This window comes from Carcharodon carcharias, chromosome 22 (assembly GCF_017639515.1).
Source record: "Carcharodon carcharias isolate sCarCar2 chromosome 22, sCarCar2.pri, whole genome shotgun sequence".
In the NCBI taxonomy this organism is placed as follows: Eukaryota; Metazoa; Chordata; class Chondrichthyes; order Lamniformes; family Lamnidae; genus Carcharodon; species Carcharodon carcharias.
Window position 1 is genome coordinate 54,774,391 of NC_054488.1, and position 24,771 is coordinate 54,799,161.

General features: G+C 42.2%; 1 protein-coding gene across 4 annotated transcripts in view; it reads right to left on the bottom strand.

Annotated features, from left to right (window-relative positions):
- cep131 (centrosomal protein 131) overlaps positions 1-24,771 on the bottom strand; it is a 103,211-nt gene that overhangs the window by 50,974 nt on the left and 27,466 nt on the right. For 2 of the 4 annotated variants that reach the window (XM_041217441.1, XM_041217439.1), the window contains 9 exons: positions 18,612-18,698; positions 16,868-16,985; positions 15,607-15,723; positions 13,545-13,713; positions 12,504-12,580; positions 6,530-6,718; positions 4,897-5,088; positions 4,014-4,151; positions 664-789 (listed from right to left, as the gene is read on the bottom strand). In XM_041217441.1, coding sequence (XP_041073375.1) covers positions 664-789; positions 4,014-4,151; positions 4,897-5,088; positions 6,530-6,718; positions 12,504-12,580; positions 13,545-13,713; positions 15,607-15,723; positions 16,868-16,985; positions 18,612-18,698 — 1,213 coding nt within the window. The remainder of the gene's footprint in view (positions 1-663; positions 790-4,013; positions 4,152-4,896; positions 5,089-6,529; positions 6,719-12,503; positions 12,581-13,544; positions 13,714-15,606; positions 15,724-16,867; positions 16,986-18,611; positions 18,699-24,771) is intronic. The other 2 variants (XM_041217442.1, XM_041217443.1) reach the window with 2 other exon arrangements.

Here is a 24,771-nt window from a genome sequence, read left to right on the forward strand (position 1 = left end):
AATTAAGGAGTTGAAAAGCAGAAGATCTGGCACGAAAGCCCACGCCGCTGCCAAAAGGGAATCATGCCAATTTTCCCACCTGCCACTGCACTTAGTCTCCAGGATGGAAAATTCCACCCTATGGGTGTGCACGTACCAGCAGGTGCCAAACTGGTGCAGCTTGAGCTGCCCTGCAAGCCTTCTGTGATCCTCCATTCTTCCAAAATAAAAACCAGGAAAAATGGGAAAAATTCATTCCAGTTTAATGAATTTGAGACAACAATGTCACTGGCCCATCAGTTATCAAGAAGATACCAGGACACCTGGTGAAAACAAGAGAAAAAGGAATGAACTGATAGCATTTAAGCTCAACTTGCAGTCTTCAACACAGCTCTTCATAGGCACTTTCATCTATACAAGCTCGACAATAGCACCAAGATATTACTTGAAGAAAATGAAAACATAATTGAGGCTCTTTGAACATTTGCAGACTGATAACCTGGGCATATATCACTGGCACCAGATAAAGTAGCAACAGTAAACAGTATGAGTTGTTAAATGGGTAGATAAGCAACGTTGGGTTTCTCCAGGTTGACTGGTAGCTGATCTTGCCCAATTTAGGCCTATTTTTTGGGCAAGACTTATTGTAAAATCTAGGTATTAAAATCTTAGTATATCTTCTACCTGATCAATAAACGCCAGATGCCGTTGAATGGTTGATTCATACTGGTCCTTCTGCATTTTTAATCGATGGCTCATTTCCTTTTCAGTCTCCTTCATGTGGCGAACAGTTAATTCTTTTTGCTGGGTCTAATAAGAAAGGTCTGATAAGAAAAGTGTATAAAATTCTGTGCTTGGCTTTTTTTCAAGGATTCTGTGCAACAAAATATAAACTACTTACATTCTCTCCTATGTATCTAACTATGTAAATGAAATGAATCTTGCTGAAGGTAGTGTGCTACTTGGTAAGACTCATGACTGAGGTCAGGATATGTTGGGTGAATTTTTACATGGAGGGCGTGGCCCTGGCCCTGGGCTTACAAGCTGGGGCGAGCTCGCCTCCACATGGCCGGGAAGCCCCAAGCAGATTTTACCACCTTTGGGCCAATTGGCTCAGGGTAAAACTTCTGCCCCACGTGGGAGGAAGTCCCTCCCCCCAGACCTACCGGTCAGTTGAATGGATGGCAATTCACTGGTCTCGCAGTGCCACTGGGAACAGTGGCCACCACTGTGTCTGCAGGCAGTCCCCAACAATGATCGCCACTGGGGCAGGATTAGAAGGCAAGAGTGGGGGGGGGGGGAGGGAACCACCACAGCTGGCAGGCCACATGAAAGGGGGCAGAGGGCCAAAATCGGGAATGGGGAGGAAAGGGGGCAGGTAAGGGGGTTGTGGAGGGGTGGGGGGGGCGGTGTGTGTGTGTGTGTGTGTGTGTGTGTGTGTGTGTAGTTAATACAGAGAAGGAGTATGAAAAAATACATCAGGACATTAAAAATATTACAGAACAGACACATAATTGGTAAATGAAAATTATCATAGGTAAGTGTGGGGTAGTATATTTTGGTAGTAAGAATAAGGAGATCACCTAGAAAAGAAGTGTCTAAGTGGGATATTTTGGTACAGACACTCAATTCACTAAAAGTAGCAATACCAGTTAATAAGGTCAAAACAAAAGCAAACAAAGCACTGGGGTTCATTTCCACAGGGATAGAACTGGAAAGCAGAGAAGTGATGTTAAACTTGTATAGAAGTTTTTTTTTATTCTTTCATAGGATGTGGGTGTCACTGACAAAGCCAACATTTGTTGCCCATCCCTAATTGCCCGTTGAACCAAGTGGCTGACTAGGCCATTTCGGAGGGCAGTTAAGAGTCAACCATATTGCTGTGGTTCTGTAGTCACATGTAGGCCAGACCAAGCCAGGTAAGGACGGCAGATTTTCTTCCCTAAAAGGAATGTCCCCAAAGGATATTACTGAACCAGATGGATTTTTACAACAATTGATGATAGTTTCATGGCACCACTATTAAGGCTAACTTTCAATTCTAGATTTTATTAATGGAGTTTAAATTCCACCAGCTGCCATGATGGGTTTTGAACCCATGTCTCCAGAGCATTAGCCTGGGCCTCTGGTTTACTACTCCAGTGACATTACTATACGCCACTGTCTCCCCCACTTCTCCACATTATCAAAAAAATACAGAGACACTGGGAAGATGAAAAAAAGATTACATAAAAAACAGAAGCGACAGTAGGGCATTTGGCCCCTTGAGCCTGCTCTGCTATTCGATTAAATCGTGACCGATCTGATTGCGGTTTACACTCCATTTTCCTGCCTGCCCCCCATAACCTTTGACACCCTTGTAGACAAAAGAAAATCTAACTCAGCTTTGGATGTTTTCAAAGACTTGGCCCCACTGCTCTCTGGGGTAGTGAATCCCAATGACCCCCCCAGACAGAACAAATTCTTCCTCATCTCCGTCTTAACCGGAGACCCCTTATTTTGAAACTGTGTCCACTAGTTCTAGGTTCCCCAACGAGAGGAAACATTCTCTCAGCATCTGCCCCATCAGGCCACCTCTGAATCCTATATGTTTCCACGAGATCACCTCTCATTCGTCCGAACTCCGATTATTATAGGTCCAACTTGCTCAAGCTTTCCTCATAAGGCAGCCTCTTCATCCCAGGAATCAACCTAGTTTATTAGAATGATACTCAGAACTGAGAGGTTATACCCACCAGAAAAGATTGAACAGGCTGGAATACCAGTCTCTACTGAAGAGAAAACTGAGGGGTGATCTGATCGGAGTCTTTATGATTCTGAAAAAGTTTGATAGGGTAAAACGTAGGGAGGATTTTTCCACTTGCTTAAGCAAGATGGAGTTTAGAAGAACGAGAGGTGATCTTATTGAAACACACAAGATTCTGAGGGGGCTTGACAGGGCAGATGCTGAGAGAACTTTTCCTCTCATGGGGGAATTTAGAATGAGGGCGCGCAGTATCAAAATAAGGGGTCTCCCATTAAGACGGAGAGGCAAGACCAGAATGGGGGGGCCATAAATACAAGCTAGCTACCAATAAATCGAATAGGGAATTTAGGAGGAACTTCTTTACGCAGAGAGTGGTAAGAATGTGGAGGAAAATAAAATTGATTGGTTTAAGCAGATGCTAGATAAGCACATGAGGGGGAAAGGAATAGGATAGCTATGCTGATAGGATAAATGAAGAAGGGTCAAAGGAGGCTCAAATGGGGCATAAAAGCATGGACCCATTGCATCAAATAGCCTGTATTCATGCTGTAGGTACTTAGTGATTGTTTGTGAATATTCCAATCCGCTACCCAAAAAAGCGTGTCCATTTGTCAGCTGTTTCTTGAATTATTGACAGGAGCATTTTAATATGTGACATATCATGACACTGGAAGAATCATGAAGTACACTTTCCTGACGCTTTAATCAACACCGAAGTTCAGAGTGTGAAGGCTACAATGTTCAGCTTGTTCCACACAACAAAGCTACAAGTAAAAATAAAAAGAGATGGCGCTAAGGCCACCCGGTACCATAATGTCTGGTCGGGCAAATCCCAACCCTCTCAGTTGAAAACTTTTTAAATGTTCAGACTGCGTAGGAGGTGGTGGCATCTGTACTGTACAAATAATTATATTCACAGCAGATAGGTGTTAACAAGACAAGGTTCAACAATGCACTGGACTGGCACTGTATGCAGTCTCAGACAAAAAAGTACTGCAAGATTACCCCCCCTCCAACCCCCCCCCACCCCTCCAGAGAGTTCATGGTGCTTCGTCCTGGAGTCAAGTAAGACCCTTTATGTTTATTGTCAGTTACAAGCTGGGATAAATTCAATTGAGACTGCTCACACATTCATTTCACTGAGGATGCTGGTGTTCAACAGAAAGATTGTGGGAAGTTTCACTCCATCTTGTGTGCCATCGATACAAATCCACTCCACCGTCCCCGACCTCTGAAATTAAAGTTAGTGTCAACTACAAATATTGTGAGCCACACACTTGGTATTTACCAAAGCAGTCTGTAACATGGCAATGGCACGTTTCTTTTCCTCAAATTCCAGTTTTAATCTGATCATTGAGCTCGTCACCTCGGTTGCCATGACTGAAGCTTGTTCCAGGTGAGACAATTCTTCTTCAGAAAGCAGAACCTGGGGACAGGGCACAGCAAATGTTGGTAGTTTAAAATTAGAATATTGAAATTACTAAGTCACATGTTCAATGCAGCTTACTGTTTTCAAGCGCCTTTAATTGCCAAGTAATGTTTGGTAGTTAGGCCAAGAATAGCACTGAAAGAAGCTGGGAGGAAATCACAGCTAAGACACTTGACCAAACTTAATTAATTTGAACGCAGAGTGGTATTTGATCCTATGCTTCATTTGAAAAAAAAATCTAACCCCAATTCAAGTCCATTGGTCATTTCAGGACAAATTGCACTTTCCCTGCCTTCAATCTGTCAATTTCTGACTCTCTTATTCCTTCCTCATCAAATGAAAATTAAACACCCTGTACACTGCTGCAACTTACACCTCTCAAAACATAAATTACACCACTCACACCCCAAAACATAAACTCAGTCGAGGAAACCCACTATCTTTACTGAAGTGAAGTATGTTATGCGAGGGCTATTTTAACCTGTTATTTTTAAATTAGGTCAAACGTGTTATTATTGCCTCTTGTTCCTTCACTGACACATACGTGGGCAACTAAAATGTAACTTCCAATCTTATATTGCTGATTTTACTAATGAGAGAGAAAATATACAAATATTGAATAGATCATTAAATAAACTCATTTGTGTTTTTCCTGAAAGAAAGGATGAATTTCCTTGGTATTGATTTTAGGATTACGCGAATTTATTTTTAAAAAAATGTAAAGTTGACAAGTCTGACTTACCTCTTTGGGCGCTGTTGAGGAACAAGACCTTGGCCGCTCCTGTTCGGACTTCTCCATCTCATCCAGGAAACTCATAATGCTTTGGAGCTTTGCTTCAGACAGCAGAGAGCCATCGTTTGGCAAGCCCGAAGCCGGCTCGATTTTCCCCAGCTTCTCCAGGTTATCTGCCGTCAGGGATGTGGAGTCACAATCCTGTTTATTGAGAGAGAGCGCGTGTAGGAAAAACTGTGCACTTCAAGTAAATTGTACTGGTTGTTAATACGGCTGCATTCAACAACTTTAAGGATCAGCTACAACTGGTTACACACAGTCAGAAGGGCAGTTAAATGCAAAAGATAGATATTACACCAATCCCTTGGAGAATCCAGTGACCACAAGTTTTCAAAGTTGGCTGATTCTGTGTTCTCTGCTGTTGCTCTGCCGGTTCACCTTAACACAGTTCTTTATATTCCAACAGCCCATGACCACACAAGCACAAGGCCCTCAACCAATCAGTGGCACTGTAGCTAATTTTACCCATATATTGACATCATGTTTCATCCTGATTTCTTACCAGCTTCATCCATTGTGATGCCTTACAAATGACAGTGAAACAATTTAAGATTGCAATGTGCCACACAAGCTATAGTGAAACAATTTAAGATTGCAATGTGCCTTATAAGCTATACTGAAACAAATTAAGGTCACAATGTGCCTTACAAGCTATATTGGAACAATTTATGACACAGTCCTCGACTTGAAAGCGGGAAAAACTTAAGTGTTTTTCAACTCGTCACTTATTTCTTCCTGTTAGCCAGTTCAACCAACTCAAATGCTCAACTTTTGAGCAAGTCCCTCAAAACAGCAAGGCAAAGTGTTACAGTCAATGTAGCAACTAGGGTGATCTGGAGCAATGCAAGGGCATCAAAGGTTAGACAGGCCTGGGGAGTTATTACATATTGCTTCCCAAACTCATACACTCCCTTTCCCACATTCAGATTGTCCTGTAACATTCTAACGAAAGGAACTGCAGAAACTGCTTTCAGATCGAAGGGAAGGAACTGGGTAGCCAAAATGGATCACTACCTGGGATCCTTATCATACAACCCCTCATCTAACCCATCAACATTAACCAGGGATACAGGAAAAATTGTATAATTTCCCATTAGCACCCAACCGTGTATGGGATCAAACAGCTGGTGTCGTGCCCATAGGAGTAATGACAAGCAGACAGATATGGTTGTAAGTACCTCCTGCGTGTGCCACTTGGGTGCCATTCTATCATGAGGTGTCTTGTACCTTAAGCTCAGGAGAATGGCCATCCAAAGTGAACCCACAAACCAGCAATCCTTCTACAGGATGTCGCCAGAGCATTAGTCACACTACACTCTTTGATCAGCATCACTCCAGATTAGCGACTTTCCACTCTCCTTCTGGTCCCCTGTCCAAATACCCGGGAAAATTTCCATTCTCCTTATGATGGCTCTCCTCTATAGTCCCTATTACCTCCACCATCTAGAGTTGCTGGCCCCTAATAGTGAAGCTGATAATGGATGGAACAAACCAACTTCAGTACCTACTTCTTACAAGACAAACCGTGGCTGAACACCTAAGCTTACATTTTTATTGTCAAAAGAAAAATGTCAAAACATACCTCATCTATCCAAGCATATTTATCCTTTTTATAGGCCTTTGGCTCTGGGAGTAATTTAGGTTCTTCCTCCAGTAGCTTGAGTGTGTCGAGCACATCATTCAGTGTTGTTTTAGACTGGCTCAGGTTTGTTGTTATTATCTCCTGCTCCTCCACTGGCATCTCTCTCTCAGTCACATCCTGTGGTTGGTTCTACAAAACATTATAAGGTTAGTTCATGAACTTTAGGAAGAAACTTGCTTGAATAAAGTGCTCTTTGCATCCACAGGACCTCCCAAAGCGCATCGCAGCTAATGGATCACTTTTGAAGCACAAACGGTTGTTGTTTTTTGGGGGAATGCAGCAGCCAAACTGCATCCAGCAAAAGCCCCAGTAATAATCGAGATAGATGACCAGTTCACCTGGTTTGGTGCTGCTAGTTGAGGAATGGATATTGCCTGGGACATCAGGAGAACTGACACACTTTTTTTTTAAAGTTAACACCAATAGATCTTTTGATTCCACCTTAACAGGCAGGTGCCTCATTGGAAAGCCAGCACCGCTAGCAGACAGCGCTCTCCTCAGTACTGCACTGACATGTGCAGGAATAAAACTAAAGCCTCAAAGGTAATATTGGATTACAAGCCAAACTGACTAAAATTCAAAAGGTTCCTTATTGAATTAAAGCACAATTTTTTTTTCAATAAGGAATATGTATTAGCAAGTCAGGCAAAATAAAATAAAAGGATCCATCTTAATGAAACATCTGCAATGCTAAGTCCTCTGGTATCTCCACAGATGCTGCTAGACCTGCTCACTGTTTCTGGCAAATTCCGGCAAAAAGCAGCATCTGATTTTTAATCACAAAACAAAATAAGGGTACTGAATGCATCAATTACTACAGAAAGCAAATTCATAAACTCCCAAGTATTTTTTAAATTGTCAAAGTGCTGTTTGAGTTTGGGTTGGTGGGTACAGCTAATGAAAATCTAATAGAATGTTATGGCTTGTCACGAGGGGAACTGATTACGAAAGTAGGGAGGTTATGCTTCAGTTGTACAGGGCACTGGTGGGACCATATTGGAGTACTGGGAACAGCACTGGTCACCTTATTTAAGAGAAAATGTAACTGCATTAGAAGCAGTTCAGAGAAGGTTTACTAGCCTAATACCAGGAGTGGGCAGGTTGTCTTATGAGGTAAGGTTGGACAGGCTGGGCTTTTATCCCCTGGAGTTGAGAAAAGTAAGAGACCGCTTGATTGAAACCTTTACAATCCTGAAGGGTCTTGAGAGGATGGATTTGGAGAGGATGTTTCCTCTTGTGGGAGAATCTAGAACCAGGGGTCACTGTTTAAAAATAAGGGGTCATTCATTTAAGACAGAGATGAGGAGAAACTTATTTCTTTCAGAGGGCTGAAAGTCTTTGGAACTCTCTTCCTCAAAAGGCAGTGGAAGCAGTCTTTGAATATTTTTAAGGCAGAGCCAGATAGATTCTTGATTAACAAGGGGGTGAAAGGTTATTAGAGGTAGGCAGAAATGTGGGGTTGAGGTTACAATCAGATCAGGCATGATCTTATTGAAGGCAGAGCAGGCTCGAGGGACCGACCGGCCTACAGCTTCTAATTCGTACGTTCATTCCGATACAATAGACAGACTACAGGGACCTCTGCTGGAATATATGTATTTATAACATAAATATAAATCTCACACACACAAAAATAGAAATATCAGACACCAAAGTTCCATGTCTAGGCACGTACATGGAATTTGGTGATGTAGATCTCAGATGCCCAATGAAATATGTTCTACCATGAGTCAGGATTTTCAAGAAAAATTGAAGAGAGATCGGAGGAGAGGTAGAAAAGATTTATGTAATTTAGTATCTCTCTGAAGGCTTGGGTAGCAACCAGTTTTTTTTTTAAAAAATGGTCATGTCCCTGCCTTATAACGAGGAATATAAGGCAGTCCAACAATAGTCAAGCCATGAGGGTGAAAACTTCTTTTTGTCTTAACATACATGTTTTGCAGTGCAAGTACACATGGTATCACCAAAACGTTTGAAAATGCCAATAATCTGTACAGGTATATGCAGATACATCCAAGCCTTCAGTTAGTTTAAACATAATGGGCAGAATTTTCCCCCCATTGGGGAGAAAGTTTAGGATTGGGCATGTGGAGGTGTGCCTCCGATTGGCGCCCCCAATTGGGAGCACCCCACCATTTTATGTGGGCAGGCCAATTAAGGCCCCTTCCTGTGCGGGCGGGGGGTGGGGGGGTGGGGTTCACTCAGCCGAAAGCGCGCTCTTTCACACACGGGCATGAAGGAGCGCACTCATCTCCCTGAGGCTAAGTGCTGCCTCAGGGAGATTGGCGCCAAATTTAAAAATGTTAACAATAGAAAGAAAAAAATTCCCCTGACATGTCCCCTCATGGGACACTGTCACATGAGTTGGGACATGTCCATCACTTTCATTAACACTTTTATTAAAAATTTTAAAACCTACATGAAACCTCATCCTGCCCATGGCTCCTGGCCATTAAGTACTTTATTTACTTTGTCAATGGCCTCAATTGACCATTGACAGGTCGGCGGGCGCACAGCTGATTCTGCTGAAAATTGAAAATGGGGCGGGGTGACGACAGGAGTTCCACCCGACTTCATCCCGCGTCATTGTACGTGTTGGCGAGTGGGCCCAGCCCTCCTGCTCACTGACCGGGAAATCCTGGCCAATAAAATTCTTGCATGCAGCATCCACTTGCTGGTGTCACACATACTTCCTGTTACATTTTGCCGATAACATCAAAGTTACTCTAATTCACCACGAACAATGTCACAGCAGATCTGATATTAGCATGAAAACAATCATCTGGATGAAACTTAAGCATTTCCTGGTCAGCCATACTGCAGAAGGCAATGTCAAATCACTGCAGTACTGTGCCAAAAATAATCATGGACCAATTCAACGGAAGTCCATGGTCATCAACACCCTCTTAGGGCGCAGTATCTGTTATGACTGAAGCATTTGGTAAAGCGGAGTTATTTAAAAATCCCAGAGGAAAAGTTTAAACAACTGTCATAACCTACAATTTTAAGTGTTATGTTTGAGATGCGATCTTAAATTCAAGAATCAGACCATCAGTTCGCGAAGCTTTACATTAAACTAATTGAAACATTTTATTAATTTACACAGGTTAAAATATATACACGTGGCTACAAATTACTACTATCATAACTTATAACAAATTCTCAAACTAATCTCCATTAAGGCAACAGCAACCCATAGACTTAACCAAACACCAGGCAAAGCATTTTCAACGTACAAATTCAAAATGAGGTTCTTTTCACTGAGGAGCCAGTTGGAGGCTTACAGCTGCCTTTTGACCTCACATTGCCTCTGCCTGCACACCCGAAAACTACTGAAGTTATACCTACCACCACTGATTGTCTCAACAGTCCCCTTCAACTTTACCTTTTAACAATGAAACCCCATTCATTGTGCCAATTTTATTAGTAGTATAAACATATTGCTTGATAGCCGTTAGATTGGTGTCAAGCTTTCACCCCACTTCTTGAATGCTCCATTCAAAAAGTGCAAATGCACGCTATCTCTCTTAAATATCCAACCTAATACCCATCAAAGCACCCAGACTAACTGGCTTTAATTCAATTAAGACCACACCTGCAGACCAAGCCCCTATTTTAAAAGAAAAATATTTTCCAAAATATTATACACATTAATAGCTTCATGACAGTGTTAGTCATGAAATGTTTGCTTTCTTGACAACTTAATATATTTTTATTTACAAGGAATGAAAGGTTAACAGCGGTAGGCAGGAACTGAATCACTGAGAAACCAAAGAATTTCACAACAAGGGTGAGGGAGTTCAATTGCTACCAACAGTAAACTGATCCACTAATTTAAATGGTTGAATTTGTGCTTGTAGAAAATTTTTGTGCCCACTGTTTTAAATGAGGTGTTATTAACACATTAAATAATGTCTTTCATGAAATAATGAACAAATTTCTCAATGACATTAGGTTCGTTATTGATTACAGCAGAATTTCAAACACAGGCACTTGGGGTGCTTAATAAGGACATTATTTCAATTGTACATATTTGCTCCTTCATTACATCAGGAACAGGAACTCATTACAGCCAGTGTCAACACCACCCCACCACCCCACTTCATTGTCATGATGAGCGCCAACAGACTCTGCTGCAACGTGTGTTCCACCCCAGTGCCCTGACCCCAACAAAACAATCCCTGGAACAGACAGAGAGTTTTAACCCTTTCAGATGGCCAGAAGGAGAACAGAGGAGTTTAACACTGAAAATTCTGAAACCCGACCATGAACCACCACCAACGCACGCACTTCCAATTTAAGCAGGACGAGTTGGAGGGTGATGGTGAGGGGTTTTGGGTGGGTGGGTGGATGGGTGAGGGGGGGGGGGAGGTGGAGTAGCCTGTTGCTGAGAGGCTGGTCAGTAACTTAAATACGCTAATGATGTTTTGTGGCTCAGATTTTAATACGCTTTTACATTCAATGGTTGAGAGCTGGATTGACCAGGGCTCTGGAAACACATCAGCCGGAAGGAGGCAAGTACAGCCAGATCCAGGGGGGGCAAGCGTGCTTTCCCCATCCCTCCAAGCTTATCTCATCCATGAGACCCATCTCCTCTCCCAACAAACTGATCACCTGATGTCTGTTCCATGGCTGTTGGCTTCTCGCCACCAATTTAAAATTTTCCTCCTCATATTTAAATCTATTCATGGTCTTATTCCACTCTATAGTATTTCACCCCTACAACTCCACCCCTCCTCCCATTTCTCTACCAATGACCTAGTGCATCCCCCACCCTTTCACTCACCACTGCTTTTGTACCTGCAGCCCCCATATTCTGGACCTTCTTTCCAAAAACCCTCTGCACCTTCACCTCCCTTTCTTCGTTTCAGATCTTCCTTCATGCACCTCTCTCTGAGCAAGCTTTTGGTCACCCCACCCTAGTATTTCCTTCTTTGACTCTGTGTTTCCATTTTTATGATTATGTCCTAATGAGGTGCTTTTGGGAACATCCTTTGGGATGTTCTTCTACATTGAAGTTCACGTCCAAAAGTTTCTACGTGCAACCTTTATGGTGTAAAACATGCCAATAAATGAGGGGACATTAACATTTTAGGTTAGCAACATGCACAAGAAGTCTTAGCTGAGACCATGTCCCCGTTCCATGATAAAATCATATTTGAAGTCATAGTTTTCCACTGAGAGAACTCAAAACCCTAAGTTACAGATTTAATATGCATTTTCTTTTTTTATGCAAAAGATAAAAAGGACCCATGAGGATATGAAAACCAGCCAGACCCAACGGTACAAAGATTAGTTACTTCATTCAGGTTCAAGTAGCTTGTTTCTTTAGGGATGCTGAAATGTTAGGTAACAAGATGCTTAGTTTGGACAGAAAACAGTGCACTTTTTACTCTGTACTAACACTGGTTTCACTTGACAACACAAATAAAACCTTATTCCAAAATTTATCTATTTCTTCACTAGTTTTTCTTCCCTCACTCCTGAGGTACTGACTCCTTGCAGGGATATAGAGTCAGTGCCCTGCAGTGCCTCATCCAACTGGGCCATTCTCCATGTGTACAGAGTGTATCGGCAGGCAATTTGATCCAAGGTGAGACCGGGAGGGAGGGGAGAAAAGAAATTGCAGCTGTTCCCTAGCCTGGTCACTCATACAGAACAGCAACCTCATTAACCATGAGGCACTGAACCTAAGTCGTAGCCTCCCTACCATCATCCCAGCTAACTAAGCACCGCTAAGAAATGAAACCTGGAACCGTCCCGGTCTGTACTGATCGGCATCAGTAAGAAAAACGGAAAGTTTTTCAGAAAAGATAAACCAATGAGCCGAATGTAGAGCAAAACTGATCGGAAGTGAAATAGAAACTTGACATAAATTAGTATGGCCTTACATAATAAATAGATACATTCATACCTGTAGTTCTTCTGTCTTTACACAAGATCCAGGAGAGCTTTCAGTTCTCTGGTTAGAATGCATTTCTGGACCTGTAGCTTCAATAAGAACAAGTTTTTTTAAAAAAAAATAGGGAAAAGATAAAATGTTGAAGGTTTTAAGAAAGAACAAAACAAACAAAAGGTGTGGACAGATACAAGCTCGGATAGCCTATTAGGATATAGGTGGAGCGGAATGCCAATGCATGGTGAAATCCCTAAACTGAAGGGGGATCTTATCATAGCTATGATGTTGGGTGGAGGATCTAGGTAGAGGGACGGGAGAGGGAACCAAAAAAAAAATTAAAGAGCAAATCATGTAGGCTGTACTTCTATGTCCCACTGCAGGGAGTTAATGGAATGTGCTAATGAGATCAGACTGCCTAATCACTCTTTCTGCCTTCATAAATCGTGTAAAGCAAGAAAAGTGTTTCTACAGCACCTGCCTTGACCTCAGGATGTCCCAAAGCACTTTACAGCCAATGAAGTACATTGTGTGGCAATGGACATAATTCAGCAGCTTAAGGACAAAAAATTGCACTTGTCAATATATTTTAACTCACTCTGTTGATATAGTCTTTAAACAGGCTTATGACTTCTAGAAAATGACGTTGAGAAGACTTTTGGCACAAATTTCCAGGCGGGTGAATTTTCGAGATGGTTTTAATACTTGCCCACCATGTCCTTGGTAAAAGCTACAAAAGCCCCGGAAAAATGGCTTAAACCCCATTTATGCCAGTTTTCCAGGGTCTCCGCCTCGCTACTGCTGAAATTATGGAGATCATGCAAGAAAACCCTTGCAGAAATTCACCCCATAATCCACGCCTATTCTTTGCCTATCATTTACTGAACAACTTTGCAAAGGTTTTGATGTTACTGAAATCGCAGGGGCAACAGGTCAGAATGGGGTGAGAAGGAGGGAAAGCTTGAAAATACACAAAAAAAATGAATCCAATGTATTGCTGCCTCTAGCCATACTTTGCTAATCTCTTAAATCCACAGTGATACAAGTACGATCCCACACCTGAATTTTTAGGTTTGACTTGACTGTGGACTGGACTTGTGTTATTTACAGGCACAGACTTGATAGTCTTTCTTTTAGCAATCTTCCCCTTTTGTTGAAGCACAGTAACTTCTTCCTCACTAATTCTTTTATCTTCAGCTGCTTTTTCAGCGCGTTTCTGCTGAAGCTCCTACAACAAACACAGGTAGCATGCATTAAAATTTATGGTTATTTGTAAAGGGTAAACGTATCATCACTTATTATTGTTCTTATTTAACTTACAGTAAAACACTACACTCAGTCATGGAAGTAAAGCAGCTCCGCCAGTACAATATTCAGCCAACATGACTACTTACCATTGAAATTTGGATGCGGATCATTTTTAATTTCCTGAGGCAGAGTTTTGTGGAGAGAATGACCTTATCCTACAATGTTAGATGGATATTTTGCAGTCAGTGCCTCAGTGCGTTACTCATAAGACTACTGGCAAGGCTTCAAACACTGTTAATGGATAACATTCAACCAGGCTAACCACATAGACATGTATTTGGTAAGTTCTCTGTCAATTCATGAGCCCACTTAGAATGAAGAGAAAGTGTATTAATAGGGTTCCTTTCATGTCCTTGGGATGTCCTGAAGCTGATGAAGTACATTTTGAAATAAAGCCACTTGTTCTTATGCAAGTATAATTGGACTCTGCAAGGTCTCACAAATAAAAAATGAATTAAATAACCAGTTAATCTTTGTTTTGGTGTTGGTTGAAGGATAAATGTTAGCCAGGACGCCTGGAGAACTTTCCAGTTGTGCTTTGAATAATGGCTTAGGATCATTTATGTTCACCTGAAAGCCAGCAATTCTGACAATGCACCACCTTCGTGGGGGAATCTAGAACTAGAGGCCACAGTTTCAGAATAATGGGTCCCCCATTTAAGATGCAGATGAGGAGCAATTCCTTCTCTCAGAGGGTCATTAGACTTTGGAACTCTCTAACCCAGACAGCAGTGGAGGCTGGGTCACTGAATATATTCAAGGCTGAGTTAGATAGATTTTTGACCTCCAAGGGAGTTAAAAGTTATGGGGGCAGGCAAAAAGGTGGAGTTAAGACCACAAGCAGATAAGCCATGATCTTATTGAATGGCAGAGCAGGCCCGAGGGGACTAATGACCTACTCCTGCTCTTATTTCTTATGTTTTTATGTTCACTTCCTCAATACTGTATAGAATGTCAGCATAGATTAAGGTCTCAAGTCCTATTGTGGCACCTGACCCCTTAACCTTCTAATTCAAAGACAGGAGCATCAATACTGAGTCACACTGACATATTTAGTCCTATTATTGTTCATAATATGAACTGCACCGTAGAAAAAAAAGAGATGAGGTACCAACTTTGCAAGCAAACGTGTCCTCATTACAGTCTTCTTGCCATGCAGGAATTGTCATGGAACGCGAGTTTGGTCAATAAGCCACCATGCTGTAGGAAAGTGCACATTATCCAACCAGCTGAACAGCTACGATGATTCTAAAACTCCTGGCTGTATTAGCTGCGTTCCTGCTCACCACCACTACCACGAGAAAGAACTAGCCCAGGAGCCATAGTATAATGCACTGCACTGAGTGAGAAAAATCATAGGAAGTTTACCCCTCCACTTTCTATGCTCCTCTCAGCTTTCTGTAGTATTGAAAATCAGCTGGTGCTACTCAACCTATGCAATAAAAATCATTAGATCTTGGGGCCATTGAGGAACACACTCAATTAGCTTCCCAACTAAAAGGCACAAAGCGGAATTAAGAAAATTAAAATAAAATAATTATGGGAAGAAATAATCGTAGTTCCACTAAAGTTACCAAAAGGCGATGAGATGCATATAGTGCATTTTACCTTTTAATAGTTCTGTAGTGCAGGAGTAGGCCCATAGAAAAGGAGATTCATACTGACATTATCAGACTGCTGCACATAAGTATTCTTTTAATAGGGTGATTGTGGTTAAGTCAAATGAAATAAGGATGTTCACTTATAAGGTTAGTGTGAAACAAAAAAAATCGTACTAAACCCGTAAGCAGAAATTCACTTTACAGCACAATACCTCTATGGCTGCCTTCCTAGCTTGTCGAGCTTTCTCTTCTCGAATCTTCCTCCTTTCCTCGCACTTTTTCCTCTGGTGCTCTTGGACACTGTCAGCTCGCATGTCTTGCTCTTTCTCCTGACATAGAAATGCACCAATGGAAAATTAGCACTTCCCCAGCAATTGAATGGCAAGTTGAACTGGATCTCACCCAAGCGATGAGTGAATCTAATTCTGCCCTACTGTGCAACAGTACTTTTAGTATATACTTATCCACAGGAAGACTGATGGTTTGCAGCTTAAATAATATTTCATTGTTTTTAATTCACTTTGTAAAGGTTAATGATTTTGACTAAATTGAGCACGGAATTTGCTTTTACGAGTTCAGCATATTCAATATTTTAGGATAACTCAGCGCAGCACAGAATTAAACGTTTGGGTTACACATACGTTGTAAGCACACTTCTTTCCATTCTGTCCTCTTTAAACCCCTGCCCCACCCAATGCGTCGTTCACCAGCTAAAGCAGGCAATCGGAAGTCAGCCAAAATACTTCTGTAACGGGCTGCTTCATGCTGCATGAGCCATCTCGCTGACATTAATCCTTTGCCTTTGGAGCTTCAGCCTCACCTTTGCCGAATGAAAATGAGGAACTTTTATGGGGAATTATGGGGAACTACCACTAGGTAAATGTAGACCACAACAAACCTGTCCAGAACAGCTGAACCAGAGGGCACAGCCGGTGTTTGCGGGGAGAACGGTAAATTTAAAGCTAATCTGCAGCAACGTGACTTCAGTAAGCAGATGTCAATCTATGGCACAGGCTCCCTATGGAGATGGAAGCAGATCCTATTGATTAATTCAAATTAGATAGGGGTTTTTTTCCCCCCCCAGAAAATTTGTATTTTGAGGTAGGGTGTGAGAGGAATTTGAGTTATGACGTAGCTAAGTGTAGCAGGCTTGGGAGGAACACATTACTTTGGTCCCATGATGGCCAAAAATTTCCACGACTGGAGATTCTCTTCACTTCCATGCCTGGACCTGCCGTAGACTGATAAAGTCTAAAAATTCTAGACTGATAAAGATTGATTACCACAATGAGTCAATATGCCATTCTATAGCATCATGTGACCACCAGGGTGGTAGAAGGAAAACTAGATTAATCGGGGGGCTTTTTTTCCAATCACACGTCCCTAGCAATGAGCCTGGGCCAGTTAAATGTGAATATCCAGAGTACAGTATTGCATCGAATCATATTTCCTTTAAATGGTAAATCCTGTCACCTGTTTTTTAGTAGTAAGCAGTCGCTTGAGTGCAGCTTGGCTTGCTCTGCGTCTCTGGGAATGACGTCTATACCAGCGCTGAATGGTGATTGCCGCATGGTTCACATGTTGTATGAATCTATTATTTAGATGGGGCAATGGGGGGGGGGTGGGGTGGAGAGAGAGAGAGAGAGAGAGAGAGAGAGAGAGAGAGGGGGGGGGGCAAAGAGAAACAGAACAAAAACATGCATTTAAAACAATACTAAATCGATAATTTCCCATTATATTTTCTTTTGAAACTAAGGCGGAATTTGGCAGCACCCCCTCCTCCCGCCAGCGGGGTTTTCCGGCCGCGCCCAAACCAGTGGGCTTTTGAACGGCTCGCCGCATTTTACAGCCCCAGCCCTGCCACCACCGCGATGGGGACCATAAAACTTAGCCCTAGGCACGAACCGACGGAGCAGCTGCACCCACTTAATTCACAATTCTTCAGCTGAAAGACGAGAACTTTGTCTTAAGATATAGTGCGAATAGTTTGCCTCTGTCTGCTGCGAATGCTCGACAAATCAGAACACGGTATGCAATGTAGCATTAAGCAATGAATCTTTATTTTCCAGGGCTTGCTAGAATAAGGTAGGCAATTAAAATTATACATTATATGGGTCATCTCAAAAACTCAGCTGTTGTGATGAAATACTTCTGGATAACGAGGCAATTTTACACACAATTTTGCCCGAATTCTCACTTCTTCTCCAATGAATGTTCACGAGTTTCAGAAAATCTTCATTTCCTGTAACTTGCTCCTGCACAGTAATTATGGGGTGGGCCATGAAACTATGTGCTGTTCACTGAGAGTTGCAAATGACAGCACATTCAGTGACAGAAGCCAACGCTCAGAGATCAAAAACAAATACAAGCAGCGAGTGCCATCGAAAAGGCCTTTCTACACAGATCCAATAACATGTCATGAAGAGATTTGGGAAGTAATTTTAACATTGGCCAATGTTCATCGGATTTTAACAGGTGATATTGAATGGACCATCTATTCGACATTCTGCCCACAAAGGTCAATGGGAAGGAAGATTGGGAGTTGTGTATAATGGGGTTCCAGCCCGATATTAGCTGTTATATGCCAAAGTTAAAATTTTACTCCCCAGGCTTCCTATTGGGGCTTTATTGCCAAATAGTCACAGAAAAATACCACCTGACCAATATCTGTTTGGATTATTAAGAGGAAAAAAACTCCTCTTTGTCGAATCATAACTTAAACAATTTCTACGTGTTATTTCACCTCCCAGTTCCGTTAACTTCACTGAAAGGATTGGAGTATTTGTGATCAACATGTGAATGCCAATTATTATTGGATGAAGATAAGTTTGAGCCCATACTTCACCTTTACAAAGCGAGTTGAGACTCACCAAACTAATTTCTAAGAGGATCCTTACGGCTGAAAGAGACAGCACATCATTGAAAAAGAGGCGGAAGAGATTTCATCACATCGTTCTCTACAACTTCAAACATAACTGCAGTGAAATTACAGCATCATAACCAACTTTGCCAACCAGACACCCAAGGTTAGGATTTGTTTCAGGTTTCTACAGCAGTAAACTCAAGCACAAAGATTAAGCAGAAATCAAACCTAGACAAACAGCAAGGTAGCACTAAAAACACTACTATACAGTGAGCTGCAAAAATACAGATCAGCTAGGGTATGGACTACAAAATCTGGTTTGCAACACAGTCCTACATAAAAATCTATGCATACCCGAAATCGGGATGAGCGATATCTGGATTATCGTTCTGGAGCAGTTGAGTAAAATCCATTTTACCATTAAGATTTAAGTATCGGATTCTAAGGGCGGTAGAAAAACATATTTAGAGACAATTTTTGACTCCGTTTTTTTCGATATTTAGGTAGGATATATGGTACTGTTAACATGGGCATTTTGAGGTCATCACAGAACTAATAAGTAATTTCCAATTTTTTATGAAAACCTCAAAATAGATGCTTCAAAACAAAAACAAAAATACCTGGAAAAACTCAGCAGGTCTGGCAGCATCGGTGGAGAAGAGCACAGTTGACATTTCGAGTCCTCATGACCTTTCAACAGTTCTGGTTCATATTTTCTGCGTTTATTTGGCTTTCAGATTTCCAGAATTTGTTGAAGGGTCATGTGCTCTTCTCCACCGATGCTGCCAGACCTGCTGAGTTTTTCCAGGTATTTCTGTTTTTGTTTTGGATTTCCAGCATCCGCAGTTCTTTGCTTTTATCTAGATGCTTCAAACCTAATTTCAAAGCAAATCTAATGGTTTAGACGCAAACTTTTACAAACAATACGTACAAACATGTAATGGCTCAACAGAATGAAGGGATAACTATTGTAGCTTATGCTTGGCAGCTAGTATAACTAGAAAAGTTCAGCCACAGTGAAAGTCAATATCTAAAACAATCCAAAGAAATACCAGATGATCCTAGGTCTCCACAGTGGTTCAGCTCTGAACTAAACAAACTGTTTCCCAAGAGGGAAAGGCTTTTGAAAAAAATTAACTTAAATTAACTTCTGGGAAGGTATGGGGGAAGTGCTTTGCTGTAAGACTACTTATATGATGATGGGGTCTTCCGTGGAATCGATGGACGAGTCTCAGTCGAAATGGCCCGATCCGGGGCACACATATCACACTGAAACCCAAATGAGGCAGAGTGATGAGTTGTAGTCCATGCATGGTGCTTGGCAGCCAGCTCTTGCCATGCGTTCCAACTGGCCCAGTAACCATGCCGCCATCATAGGAACAGGAGGAGGCCATTTGGCCCATCCAGCCTGTTTTGCCATTCAAACAGATCATGGCTAATCATCTACCTGCACACAATTTTTCCCCCACCATCGATTTCTGTCTTGAACATGCTGAATGATCGAGCCTCCACAGCCCTCTGGGGTAGAGAATTCCAAAGATTCACCACCCTCTGAGTGAAGAAATTCCTCCTCATCGCAGTCTTAAAATGGCCTGCCCCTTATCCTGAGACTGTGCCTCTGGTTCTAGGCTCACCAGCCAGGGGAAACATCCTATCCACATCTACAAAAACAAAAACAATTACTTGGAAAAACTCAGCAGGTCTGGCAGCATCGGCGGAGAAGTGTTGACGTTTCGAGTCCTCATGACCCTTCGACAGAACTTGAGTTCGAGTCCAAGAAAGAGTTGAAATATAAGCTGGTTTAAGGTGTGTGTGTGGGGGGCAGAGAGAGAGAGAGAGAGAGAGAGGTGGAGGGGGGGGTGTGGTTGTAGGGACAAACAAGCAGTGATAGAAACAGATCATCAAAAGATGTCAATAACAATGGTACAAATGGTACAATGGTACCATTGTTGTTGACATCTTTTGATGATCTGCTTCTATCACTGCTTGTTTGTCCCTACAACCAGACCCCCCCCCTCCACCTGTCTCTCTCTCTCTCTCTCTCCGCCCCCCACACACACACCTTAAACCAGCTTATATTTCAACTCTTTCTTGGACTCGAACTCAAGTTCTGTCGAAGGGTCATGAGGACTCGAAACGTCAACTCTTTTCTTCTCCGCCGATGCTGCCAGACCTGCTGAGTTTTTCCAGGTAATTGTTTTTGTTTTTGTTTTGGATTTCCAGCATCCGCAGTTTTTTTGTTTCTATCCACATCTACCCCTGTCACGCCCTGTAAGAATTTAGTAAGTTTCAATGAAATCACCTCTCATTCTTTGAAACTCTAGAGAATCCAGGCTCAATTTCTTCAAACGCTCCTCATAAGACAACTCCACTATCCCAGGGATTAGTCTAATGACCCTCCATTACACTCCCTCTATGGCAAGTATATCCTTCCTTAGATAAGGAGTCCGAAACTGTACATAATATTCCAGGTGCAGTCTCACCAAGGCTCTAAACAATTGAAGCAAAATATCTTTACTCTTGTACTCAAATCCTCTTGCAATAAAGGCCAACATACCACTTGCCTTCCTAATTGCTTGCTGCATCTGCATGCTAGCTTTCACTGACTCATGGAAAAGGACACCCAGCTCCCTTTGGACATCAGCACTTCCCAACCTCTCACTATTTAATACTCTGCCTTTCTGTTTTTTCTACCAAAATGGACAACTTCACACTTATCTACATTTTATTCCAATCATTGCCTGTCCAGGTGTTGAGTTAATGCTGCAGGATTTCAATGTATCTCTATTGTATTTCTTCTGCATGCCTCTACTGTGATATCCGGACTGCAGCTCACCCTAAGAGGATGGCTTTGGCTATTATATATCCAGATGTACGCAGGGCTTGCGCAGACCAACACATTTTTTGATCAGCAGAGCATTATACTTTTCTTGTAACATTGAAGATTTGCCCTCATCTATCTTGTCTCTTCCATAAAGCGGTAATGGATTTTAATTGAATGCATCAAAGTGAAACCTTGTTTCATTGAAGCCTTTTTGAGCCTCCTTTCAGCTGCTCCTGGCCAGCTCTGCCCTCTCAGGCTCCTACACCTGATGTACTGAGAATGTGAAAACTGCCCCAAGAAGACTAGTTTAAATAATGCGGTGACTCACCCATTGTCATATTATCCGCCATTGAAAGAGCAATATCTCACTATTTCCCACATCAACGGGTGTGCCAAATTCAGCAATCCCAGGGGCCCTGAGGGTAATAGTGCTAAGTGCTCAGGCTCTGCCTCATGTTGACCCACTGCGTAGACTGAGTGGAATCCAGAGACTGAAAGAGCAACAGGTTTCCACCAGGAAATATTGGAAGAATATACAACTTCATGGGGAAAATTGGACCAGTTTTGACTGTACAGCTGGGCCGGACATAGTAACCATGGTGAGCAGCAAGATTGACTCGATGATAACCAAGAGAGTGCGACTAGGTTAGGAGAAAACTTGGTGCACCTGCAACTTTGATGTATGGACACTTAAAGCCAGTCCTTCAATTCCGGAAATGGAGGCGCTAATGTATTAATTTTTAAGGGAGAAATAGTAGAAACAAATTTAAATGCGAGATTTTGAATTTTACCTTGCAATGATTTTTTAAAGAATTTTTAAAACTTTAGTCCAATTCATGGAATAATTTATTTACATGTTAACTGCGCATCACATTGAAATCAAAACCAAACATTTCAGCTGAAGGACAAATTATTCCCATTCACACTAAGTAATCTGGTGCATCAGCCTGTACTGATCCTTCCTAATAACATACAAAACTAATAAACTAGAAAATAAAAGGCAACTCTTGTGTTAATCACTATATTTTGTAGCAATGTCAAGATTTTTTTATTAAGTTTTCCCAGATTAAACGGTTCAAGCTGTGCATTAAAAACAGCCAAAGAAAAATATATTATGGCATTAAGAAGAAAAAAAACAAATCTTATTTTGGCTTAATTTTTTTCAGCAGGATACAATGTAAAATCAGCCACCTGCTCCGGATGCTAAGTAACTATTCATTTTAGATGCATGATCATGGCAGGTGAGGAAAAGAAGTAGTTGATTGAAGCACTCAAGATTCCGTTCTCTAAGAGCGAGATGCTATTAAACAAATGTCTGAATAATACAACACTGCACCAATTACTGGAATGCTGTACCAGCCAACTGGATACACTGAACCACTTAAACATGTTGTAGCCTTTTTTGTTCAACATCATCCCCAACATCAGGTATTATTTCAAACCACTCACATCTTTTTTGGGTTAAAATGTTCATTCTGAATTTGTTTATTTCCCAGAAAATTGACAAGAAGCCCAAAAAAAACCCTTTTGCAGTGTCAGAGTGTGCTAGAATGCTCACAGTTAGTTCTCTGTAGAACAAATATGCACCGAGTCCACAGAAAAGATGACTCAAGGCTAAGTCAATTAGCTGAAATGGTACTAAATACCAAATGAAATCAGTTAGCAATTAATTGAAATGACAGTGCCCCATGCAACACTCTAAACTGCATTTAGGGGGAGGGAATGGTGTAGTGGTATTGTCACTGGACTAGTAATCCAGAGACCTAAGTTAAGGTTCTGGTGACCTGGGTTCAAATACTGCCATGGCAGATGGTGGAATTAAAAATCTAAACTGCATTTTCTCACTGAGAGAAAAGTTAAGATTTATTACCAAGATATTTTGGATTTGCAGTCGTGATCAGTTTCAGTGCTGCTCAGTTCATGTCACAGGGAAACTGGCATAGTGATATTATTACTGGATTAGTAATCCGGAGACCCAGGGTAAGACTCTGGGCTTCTGGACCTGGGTTTGTATTCATCCACGACAGAGGGTGAAATTTGAATCCAATAAAAATCTGGAAAAAAAAGTCTGATGATGACCATGAAATCATTGCCGATTGTTGTAAAAACCCATCTGGTTCACTAGTGCCCTTTAGGGAAGAGAATCTGCTGTCCTTACCTGGTCTGGCCTACATGTGACTCCAGACCCAAGCAATGTGGTTGACTCTTTAAAAAAAAAATGCCCTCTGAATGAGGGTAATTAGGGCATTAAATGCTGGCCTAGCCAGTGATGCTCATGAATAAAAAAACATCACTAAATTCTGCTCCTCGCAGCGCACCCCCACCCCCCCACTTCACCCGGGGTGTGTCTTTCATTTGCTGTTCGCTGTCTGCACCTTTGCTGTTGGTTCAAGCAGCTGATCCTCGAGAGGCAGGTTCGGCCACAAGTGGTGCACGTGAAGCTCCTGGCTGGCATTGTGGACTGTTGTTCTCAGCATTGTTGCCAAGCTGGTGTAGCCACCGGCCATCACGGTGGTGCACGCCAACCCACAGGAGGTGGTGTCACCAGCCTCCTCCGTTGTTAGCCGTCGACTCCCAGGTCCAATACCTGATGTTTTTTAGGCTTGTGAGCATCCTTGAAGTGGAGCTTTGGGCTCCGACTGTTCACCTGGCTCCGGCTACCTCACGATACTAGAAAGTCCTCGAGTACACGGCTGTCTTCCCTCCTGCTGACGTGCCCAAGCTAACAAAGCCACCTCTGTTTGACGAGCGCTAACAAATTTGGGAGCTCTGCCTTTGATAGGGCTGCCACAGTCGTGACCTGGTCCTGCCAGGATATACCCGTAACATGCCGTAGACAGTGAACATTGGAAATTGTTGAGCTCCTTTTCTTGATAGCTGTAAGTGGTCCGTGTGCCACAGCCATACAGCAAGGTGCTGAGAACACAGGCCTTAAACACCATCAGCTGGGTCCTAAGGGTCAGCTTGGTGTTATTCCATGGGGGTTTCACAAATCGCCCAAAGGCAGCTGCTTTCCCTGTGTGTGTTTCAAGTCCCGCATCAAGGAACAGATGTCTGTCACCATGGACCCGAGGTAGCAGAGTTTGCTAACCACTTCCAGTGGTGTTACCAGGGATGGAGAAGCAACACCCTGTCCCATAACCATAGATTTCTTGACACTTACAGTCTGGGAAAACAAGTTATAGACATGGGAGAGAGAGTCCATGAGTCTTTGTAACTGAGTTTCAGTCTGACGACTAGTGCAGCATTATCAGCACAGAGGAGTTCTCTGATCAGGACATGCTGCGTTCTTGTCTTCACTTTCAGTCTTGATAAATTGTAGAGCTTCCCGTCTGATCTAGCGTGCAGGTAGACTCTTTCTATACCTACTGGGATGACAAAGGTCAGGAGCATGGAAATGAAGATGCCAAACAGAGTGGGGGCTAGAACACAGCCCTGTTTCACTCAATTCACTCTGGAGCTGATGGAAGTGAAGCTTTCAAAAATTGTACAGTACAAAAACAAATATACATGGAAAAACTCAGCAGCTCTGGCAGCATCTGCGGAGAGGAGCACAGTTAACGTTTTGAGTCCGTTTGACTCTTCAACAGAACTAAGTAAAAAAAAAATTGTACAGTGCTGTGCTTGTTGTCATGGAAGGAGTGAATGAGACCAAGGAACTTTGGCAGACAACCAATTTTCCTTCAAACC